General features: G+C 37.4%; 2 protein-coding genes across 2 annotated transcripts; both read right to left on the bottom strand.

Annotated features, from left to right (window-relative positions):
- Positions 1-5,382: 5,382 nt before the first annotated feature.
- Positions 5,383-7,989, bottom strand: LOC135205141 (uncharacterized). Its single transcript, XM_064235504.1, has one exon. The coding sequence runs from the start codon at positions 7,987-7,989 to the stop codon at positions 5,383-5,385; it is 2,607 nt and encodes an 868-aa protein (XP_064091574.1).
- A 44-nt stretch (positions 7,990-8,033) lies between these two features.
- LOC135205140 (uncharacterized) lies at positions 8,034-9,380 on the bottom strand. The gene has a single exon (XM_064235503.1). It carries the CDS (start codon positions 9,378-9,380, stop codon positions 8,034-8,036), a length of 1,347 nt encoding a protein of 448 aa, XP_064091573.1.
- Positions 9,381-10,051: the final 671 nt, after the last annotated feature.

Genomic DNA, 10,051 nt, shown 5'->3' with positions numbered 1-10,051 from the left:
TAAACAGATGGAAAGTAGTGCAATAAAAAAGAAGTACTTTGCAAGATGAAAGAAGGATGACTTTCAGTACATTTCAACACATTAACACCATGTCCTACTAGTATTATTATAACAAGAAATGTTGTCTTAATAACCTAAATCAACGAGTAATCTTCATCGTTTCTTCCTAAAGATTTGTAGAAATCTGGCGGGAAAGAGGTTCCATTACTTCAATAGCCCATTAATTTTACCAATGGCAACTTTTAATTAAACTGACAGCTTGCCAGAGCGGCTCATGTCATTATTTTGATTTTGATTGTGTACCTCCTACTTGACGTCAACTCATTATGAATTTTCTCTCTGTCTCACGACGTTTTTTTTTTTTTATTATATATATTTACGTATAAATATACCCACGAAGTTACTGTTGGTTTTAGTTCCTATCTCTTATGATGTCAGTTATGATTGTGATTTTGCAAAGAAATATTAGGAAAAACATATAGTATATTTCCCAAAAAGTTGCTGCATCTCCGTAATTTTACATAACTATTTTTACATCAAATATACTCAGAAATTTTTACTGATTTTACTAGTTCTTATCTGTTGTGACATTGTGTGAGCTGTAGTATTCATAATTTTACCAAACGAATTGCTACAGAAAAAAACATGCATAACTTGGCAACAATTGCTAGAAAAAAAAAAACATGCATAACTTGGCACCATTTACGATTGTCTCATAAAAGAGGCCTCAGAAGAGTTGTAGATAGACATTTTCATCTTCTGGAGAAAAAATATTTGGTATTTCTACAGAAGCAGTTCACACGGACTGCAAGGAACGTAACCGTGGATACAACATCCACTAGGGATTGGGGTGTCCAATGTATTTCACCGTGTTTAGTACTGGCCCCGGGGGGGGGGGGGGGGGAGTTAATTACATTTGTCCAAATAAATATTACTTAAAATTCTTGTTCAGTAGGTAAAACTCCATAGAAAACCCGCAACTGCCATAGTCTAAGCCACCCCGGATAAGTACCCTAGATCTACCAGATATTTTTTCTATCCTAACATTTGTGACTGTATAATTATGTTCCTATTGCCACTTTGTTTTTTTAAATTGGCTGACCTCAAAGATTGCTCAGTCCAGAGTAGTGATGCCAACCCCTCAAACCCTATAGAAGACAAGAAATTACCCTACATAACTGGAAATTACCCAACATTCTGAGGTTGTGATAATAAGAAATAATACTAATAAAGATGCTGATTAATACAGGCATTGCTACAATTACTGTAAGGTCTAAAATATTTGGTCAAATTACCCTACGTTGGCAACACTGGTCTGGAGCCTGCTTGTTCTTTATACAGTTAAATTATTGAATGATGAAGATAGTAGAAGTGAATGATAGAAAATACGGGTTATTACATATATTTTATGTTATAAAGGTGCTCTTCCAATACTGGCACGAAAAAAATACTTTCTTTTCCTCACAATATAGTATTAAGTATGAAAACTCGTTTAATTCACTACGATTGTCTGGCAAGTTTACTTAAATGACTTTTCCGTATAAAGAGTTCTTATGTTAAATTGCGTTGTAAACGGAAAATAATAAGTAGAATTTGCAATCAAATTCAATAAATTTAAATTATACATTATAATTTCGATATTGACACGTCAGAAGTCACCGAACAAAATGTAATTTAAGGTCATATGAATCTCAGGTCGTGTTCCTTGTTCTAGGTAAGCTCTTGTATCCGTCCGCAACCAAGTAGTTGTAGGTGGAGGGATTTGTCTTAGAAACGGTTTCTAGGGACTTTCGGTCCTTCGTTTCGTCAAACACCAACTGTGCCTCCGTCGACGTTGGAAGAGAATAATAAATCAATAAATAATCCTTTTTTCCATTCTGATGATAGGTTGCGTGGTTTCTTACCCTTCGTGAATAAACAGTAGCATCGTTTTAGCATCATGTTGTGGAGCGTAAATGCAACGTTAATCTCATATATACATATATATATGTATAAGTGCATCATACCTATGATGTAAAATCAATCTTGTACGTTTTAATTGGTCTGTAGGTTAACTACTGGTTGTATCATCAAGTCTCGTCTTTTCAACCTGTAGCTATCGCTGGACGACGTAACCAGACCGTCAAATAAATAATGAATAGATAAAGCTCTTACATGTTCTTCAAGTTATGAAGAGTTTTTATTTTCTTTTAAATCTTGGCTTAAAGGGACTATCTTTTTGATGCTTCAGAATGAAATGGGGTCGAATTAACTGTAAGATGGTTGAATGTAGTACGTGATGTTCGTTGCCAAGAGGGTAGTACGATTGGCGCCAATGTAATAGTCTGCTCAATTCGCTTGCAGTCTTCCACTCTTTTGTAGCCTAACAGGACGCTAAATAAAACACTATAATTACTTCCTCTTCACGAAGTTGGAACAACAACTGTAGTTATAACTTTTACCAACAGAGGCGCTAGCGGCAAAACACAGACATTATAGTAAAATAAATGGTAAACTTAAATAAAAATGTATAAGGTTATTCATTTTGAGTTTATTACTCAACATATAAGATTAACGTTGTTGCAATTGCAAGAGAAGCCACTATTGAATTTGCACTCCACAATAATATGCTAAAACGATACTGTATATTCCCGAAGAATAAGAATCCATGCAACCTTATCATAATAAAGATAAGGAAAAAAAAGTTTGATATATTTATTTATTAATCCAGTAAGCAAGGGTGGTCCGAGCTGCTAGCATTGACTACGCTGCCAGACGAAAGAAATGTAAACAAACCCTCGCCAAAATCTATCATTTTTGGTCTGCCAGTTATTAATTTACTTATCTTCTCGTCTACACTAATTACTGTACACCAAATAATACTTACTCGAAACACAAGTTATAAGATTAATAAAAAATGCTGAACCAAAACAATTTGTTTACTTGCTATACAGTTGTTGTTGTTGTTGTTGTTGTATTAAGCCAACACTTCTTGTTGGCACGGGCCTTTCCCTTGTTCGGCCCGTAGGTGATCTGAAAAGATTCTTTAGGTACATGGTTAGTTTTTTTTGAAATTGGAAATATCTTTAGTTGTAGAGATAGGAGTGGACAGGGGAAGGATGATGGTGTCAGTAAGAGAGGGCCATCATGTCATATTATAGAAGAAGTTTGAATGAGTGTAAGGCTTTCGAAAATCGGAGAAGCGGTGCAGGTGGGGTTGTCCAACCCTTTACTCCCTTGGGTCCCTGCAGGAGGATTTTAGTTGTAGGTAAAGCTTTTTTAAAAGAATGGTAGTGGATGATGTGGATAGAGCCTTACAATGAGGGGATGTGATGAGGGTGATTGATTTTATTAGTTTGATTACCTTGGTGGAGGTAGGTTGTAGAGCACCTGGGCATGCTCTTCTAAGTTTTCAATGATTGTCTTTGTGACTGTGGCAGCTACATGCTCAGCATCTTGTGCAGGTAACGCATTTTGTGCTGCACCTCTTAGCTGTGCTGTTTCTCTGCATTCCAGCAGGTAGTGAAGGAGTGGTTGCTGTGTTTCTTCTTGACAGTGTTCACATGGTCTGACACTGTTTTCCACAATTTCCCAGCAGGCTTTATATCCTAGCCTGAGTCTGTGGATGATCACAGCAAGTTTTCTTGGTGTGTGCCTGTCTATGGGAGGAGGCACTAGACCAGTCGATTTCTTATACCATCTGGCAGACGGTGAGTTCTTTTCTACCCACTCACGATGGTCATTTATCAATTTTTCTTTGCAGAGTGGTTTCATTGCATTTTTGACTTGTTGCAGTGCAGGTTGTATATGTACTTGCACTCTGTCAATGTGTTTTGTACTTTTGGCTAGCTCATCAGCCCTCTCATTGCCTGGAATTCCTATGTGACTGGGTATCCAGTTTAAGGTGACAGGTCTTCCTCTTTCGCTGTGCTGGTGTAGCAGTGTTTTAATTCCAGCCAGCAGTACCTTATTTTCTTTAATTTTCTGTTGTTGCAGGGCTTGCATTGAGGACTTTGAGTCTGTGTGGATGATTACAGGCCCTACTTCATTCTCCAGTGAGTACAGCAGTGCCTGTCTTATTGCTGTTAACTCTGTCTGCATAGTGGAGGCGTGGTTGGAGGTCCTCCAGCAGGCTGTGAAGTTTCCTGAATATACTGCAGCTCCCGTAGTTTGATTCTCAGGATCTACAGTGCCATCAGTGTAGTGTCTACCAAAGAACAAACAGCAATGCATAGGTTTAAATCACAAAAAACAAGGTTCTTTATACTATATGTGAAGGAAATAATTCTCTCTTACATACAGTCATTATTTGGTATTTAAATTTTCTAACTTTCTCTTTGGCTACAATAGTTATTTTCTTGAACAACAATTATTCAATGAAATGTTAGCAGAAACCCATATTGTAAATTTTTCTGTTTTTCTGTACTATAACCTTCATTACTTATTGAGCAGCTTATAAATTATTTACCCTTTGACATTTAAATTCATGATTGTCGACCAAATGTGAAATTTTGACATTTGCATTCTGAATAAAAAGGGAGTGATTATTTTTCCAATAGTTAGTCAAGCTTGAACGATATATTCATTGGATATTTGTAAAACTAAATGAACATTTTGTTTCTCAAAGGTGTAGGGAGATAATGCTTTTAATGATAGTTTTTATGAATGTTCATAGAGTAAATATCTACACCATGAGGTTTTTCAAAGGGCTGAATGGTGCATAATGAATTTCGTTTTCCAAATTATTGACTTCATGGAGAACTGAGGCAACTTCATTGTTTTATTTATAACTTTCTAACCAAGCTAATTATTCCTGATATATTTTAATAATTTTACTGAAACATATACGAAAAAGGGCATTTGTTACTCTGAAATGGGCGAGGATACACTATAGACAGATGTGGAATCCTGGGAAAATAGGACATTGCTTTCCCAATGATAGCTGTTGTTGATTCCTCTCTGACATTACATTCAAGTGGAATGACTTGATTCAATGGTCTTGTAAAATTTCCACTTGCTGTTTTTATCTCGACTGTCCTTATAACATTATCAGGACCTGCGTGGGGTTTCTCGATGATTCCCAAAGGGTACTTGTGTCTTTTACAATTATCATTTACTATAAGGACCAAATCTCCTATGCTTAATGGACAGATGGCTGAAGACTCGATGTTTCTGTGCCTCTCTCTAAGAGAAGACAAATAGACAAGTAGCCACATTTTCTCAAACTTTCTTATCGTGTCACACAGTCTTGCATAGTTCTCCCTCAATTCGACGTTCTCATTGAAAGGTACGTCGACGAACTTGTTCAAAGGAGGAGCCATTGTAATAGCACTGCCGTATAAGAGTCTGGCAGGGGTGAGCGCGATGTTGGCGTTATCTTCATTGACATATGTTAGTGGCCTGTTATTGATGATGTTCTCGGCTTCGGCGACGATGGTATTGAGTTCTATAAACGAGACTCTTTTTCTGTACAGGGCCCTTTGTAAGCACGATTTCACCACTCCGATCAGTCTCTCGTAAAAGCCGCCTTTTCCAAGGTGATCGGGGTGTTATGAACTTCCATTCTAAATTATGATCCGTCAGATAATTTCTTACTTCGGGCTCTTCGCTGATATCTCTTAGAAACTTACTGGCTGCAATGAAGTTTGGCGCATTATCACTTATTAAAACTTTCGGAAGTCCGTGTCTTGCCGCGAATTGTCTAAAAACAAAGAGGAATTCTTGTGCATTCATGGATTTGCACACATATAGGGCAACTGCTCTTGACGTAGCGCATGTAAACAACAAGACATACGCCTTCTCGTTCTCAGCTTCATTTTCAGACACATTAATGTTTCCCGTATAGTCGACGCCAACACAGGAAAAAGGGACTTGATGCTTAACTCGTTCGGGTGGTAATGGGGGAAATCCAGGCAGACTTAGAGGTTGATTTTGTGCTTTCTTACACAATAAGCCCTCTTTCAGGATCTTCTTAACGGACTGTCTCATTTTTCCAGCCCAAAACTGTTGTCTCAATATAACCACAAGTGTATTCGTGTTGCAGTGCAAGTTGAGTATGTGATAATGAGACATTATAAGTTGCCATAAGGGGTGTCGGCTGGCGACGTATACTGGATGCTTAGCGAATTCTGGCAATTCTGCATTATGAAGTCTTCCTTGGCACCGAATGACACCACTTTCATCAACATAAAGTCCTAATTGTCTGATAAGATTCCTTAACTCAGAGGGAACACTAGAACTGGTTTGTGACCCATTAGTCAACGCATAATATAGCGTTGGAAAAGCTTGACGCTGCATGCTTCTGATTAAAACAAGTAAATTATTACTTTCCCTGAATTTATCAGGAAATATTCTTCTCCCAAACAAGATCAATCTACCTACAATCCTTAATGCGTGTTTCAATGAGGAGAACTCAGAACATTTAAATACAAGTACATCATCATCAGGGTCTCTCAAAACTGGTTCTACAATAATTTCATTTACATTAACAGACTCTATGTAAACTACATCCTCTTGTTCTGGAAACTTATTTTTGTTAATAATCCAGGTCGGGCCATGAAACCACAAACCTGACTTACTCAAAAGAGACATTGAAATACCTCGTGTAACTAAATCAGCAGGATTATCCTCGCTCTTAACATATAACAACCTGATGTTATGACTGGACTTCAAGTCCTTGATTTCCTTTACTCTGTTGATTAAACGCACTTCTTTAGATCTTTCATAAAATACCCAACTCAACGCTACTTGGGAGTCACTCCAAACAGTACAATCTGAAAATTTATCCCCAAAAATCTCTAGCAAATGAACAGCTAGGCGCATGCCTATAATCAAAGCAAGTAATTCTTGACGGGGAATAGTGAGTGAAGGGCTCGGGGCTACTCGAGACTTACTAATTAGCAAGTGACTTGTGTGCTTACTGCTAACAACATACGCACAGGCTCCATAAGCCACGTGAGAGGCATCAACAAATACATGTAAGCTACAAGTTCCTTCATTAAAACAAGATCTAGGGACTTTGATCTCCTCAATAGAATTGAGTTGGTTTAACAATTCATCGAACTCTTTCTTTAAATCCATCATCAGTTCGTCATCCCAGTCAGTTTTCAGTTCCCACAATTTCTTCACAAATAGTTTTCCCTTGATTGTTACAGGCGTTAATATTCCCAAAGGATCAAAGATGGTTGAAAGGAGAGACACAACCTTTCTCTTAGTCAAAGTACAAACATTTCCTAGATTATTCAAATATGTAACAATCTGAGAAGGTATCTTTACACTCAATGAGTCATTACAGGTATCCCACAAGAGACCGAGTAGTTTTACTGCATTCAAGTTAACAGTATCTGGGCTATGTTTATCATTAAATGAACTCAAATTGCTAGCCCATTCTCCCAAAGGCATATTAGCTTCCAACATAATTTGGTTTACCTTATTACTCTCGAGTTCTAAATCTTCACATTTCTCATAAGTTTTCATAAAGTTATCCACATAAAAGGACTTCTTGACTGAGCTGGCGATGGGATCTGAATGGTTTTGCAAATGATACTGTATTGTCTGATTCAACAGAAAAGGTGAACAAGTAGCTCCAAACAATAAAACCTTAAATCTAAAAGTCTTGACATGCTTAAAATCTCTATCAGCAAACCATAAGAATCTTGTGAAATCTCGGTGATTTTCATTAATTCCTATTCTAAGGAAAGCTTTACTTATGTCTGCTACTACAGCATATTTGTTCTGACGAAATTCCAGCAGCATATCTGTCAATTTCGTCGCCAGATTAGGTCCCGTATATAAACAATCATTGAGGGACTTTGCATGGTGTGACTCCTTACTACTTGCGTTGAAAACTATCCTAATTGGAGTCGTAGCAGATTCCTTGAAAACTGGGTGGTGAGGTAAATAATGATTAATGACATCAACTGGATCAAAGGAGTTATCTTCTAATTTTACCTCCTCAATAAATCCTAACTTAACATACTCATCTAAAACAGACTGATATTGATCAAACATGACTGGTTTAGACTGAAAGGTTCTCTTAAGTGAATATAATTGACCTAAGGCTTTTTTATAACCCGTAGGGGTCTGGCATCGCTCTTAAATGGCAAATCAATCGTATATTTGTTATCAGTCTTTACAATAGTCTCATTGAAATGTTCAATCGCTGCTTGATCGTTATAGGATCGCGCATCCTTCCCGATGCCGATCGTATCTAATGACCACAGTCTAGAAATATCCTCACCGTCAAGAGGATTTACAGAAGCAGTGACTCTCGAGCAAACTATACTCTGTGTACTTATTACAGATCTTACATTTTCATCATCACTGATAACATTACAAGCCCAATTGGGTATAGGACCAAAAATAACAGCACCGGCGGTGCTACCAAGCAAACATACATCATCATATTTATCGTGACAATACACAAATGCATTATAATAATCAGCACCAATAATCAAACCTATATCACTGAGGGTATCTGATTCAATATTCTTATCTGCCAGTTTAACACCTCGTTCTTGCAATCGCAGATACACGTTGTGTAGACCAGGTGTGTGTATGGAAGTGTTAACATGATTACAAACAACAGCATTTAATTTGATACGTTTAGTACCTGCTCGAACCATTACTCTTACTACATCAAACATTTTAGTTTCAACATTATCTCCAAACGGAATTAATTTCAGTTCCACTTGTTTTATGGGCACTATGTTCAATTTCTCAACAACATCTGGGTTAATGAACGTTCTTTGAGATCCGCTGTCTAAAAATGCTCGAACCGGGATCCGATTCCCATCATTACTCAATAGAAGGGTGGCTGTCGGTAACGCTGTCGGTCGAAGAGATGCGATATTTTTCACAGCTACTTGATTACTGTTACCATTATTCTGAGAATTACTCTGATTACTCGTGGCTGCAGATTTCTGACTAGTACTGAAACAAGGCTGCGATTGAGCGGTTTCTATAGGCTTATTATCAACTCTATGACGACCTGATTTGGTGCTAGAAGGTTGCTGAGACGAATTTACATTGACGCTTGTAGAATTAGGTAATAGTCTAGCACATAAGAATGTATGATGTTTACCATTACAGTTAAAACAATATGCCTTACTCTTACTGTTACATTCAAATAAACGATGACCCTTTTGTAAACAACCAAAGCATAGTTGTAATTCATTGATACAAGCTCTTCTAGTCTCTAAAGTATTGTATTTCGTGCAGACCTTACCGCTGCGTTCGCCTTGACAAAAACAACAAGAAAAAGTTATTTTCTTTGGGGTATTTCTAACATTAGTTCTGAAAGCACTACTAGGTGAATTAGCTTGACGCTCGTTTTTCGAACTCGTGTTACGATCCTTGCCACTCTTAACTGGGTTGGACGGTGATGGCGTGGGGTTATGCATATTCTTCTACCTTAAAGCTCAATTAATTTCTCAATGCCCTTTCTCAATTGATCTACACTGAGTTCACAAGTATCATATCTCTGATACAAGGCTTGCAATGTTTCCTTTGATAAACACCGCTTGATAATTGCTTTCTCATTAGAGTCGCCGCTCGTAATACCTGGTAAAGCGTCTAACTGATGAACAATGCTATTCCATTTCATAAGGAAATCCATCAGTTGCTCTGCATCATGCTCAGGGTGCGGTAAACTTAACAGCCAATTTCTTAAGTTCTCTTCTAATTTCCCAACGTTGGAAAAACGAGTTTTCAGTAGGTTTATCGCTGCACTATAATTAGCTGGAGTTATAGCTAAACCCTCAACGGTTTTGCGTGCTTTACCCTTAATACTGAATATCTATGTTGTGTAACTTACTTGGATTTGCGTTTAGTTATAAAAACAAATATTCCAGACCTCATTGCAAACTGACTAAACGCAGTTCTCGGCTTAGCTCCAAGAAACTTCAGTTGTTTATTTGCATATACAGATATTAGTGTGTACTTATGGGATGAGGCTGTTATCCCCACAACCTATTTTCTATGCAAAACAATGAGTAAAACCCTTTGGGCGTGAAGTAGAGATAAGTGGTAATAACCTTTTCCCTGACGATAATGCATATTACCTGAATATATC

Source organism: Macrobrachium nipponense, chromosome 48 (assembly GCF_015104395.2).
Source record: "Macrobrachium nipponense isolate FS-2020 chromosome 48, ASM1510439v2, whole genome shotgun sequence".
NCBI classification, from domain to species: Eukaryota; Metazoa; Arthropoda; class Malacostraca; order Decapoda; family Palaemonidae; genus Macrobrachium; species Macrobrachium nipponense.
The sequence above is the reverse complement of the archived record's forward strand: the minus strand, read 5'-3'. Positions and strand labels throughout refer to the sequence as shown.

Excerpts from the sequence above, each read along its gene's own strand:
- LOC135205140 (XM_064235503.1), bottom strand. The coding sequence starts at position 9,380 with ATGCATAACCCCACGCCATCACCGTCCAACCCAGTTAAGAGTGGCAAG.
- LOC135205141 (XM_064235504.1), bottom strand. The coding sequence starts at position 7,989 with ATGTTTGATCAATATCAGTCTGTTTTAGATGAGTATGTTAAGTTAGGA.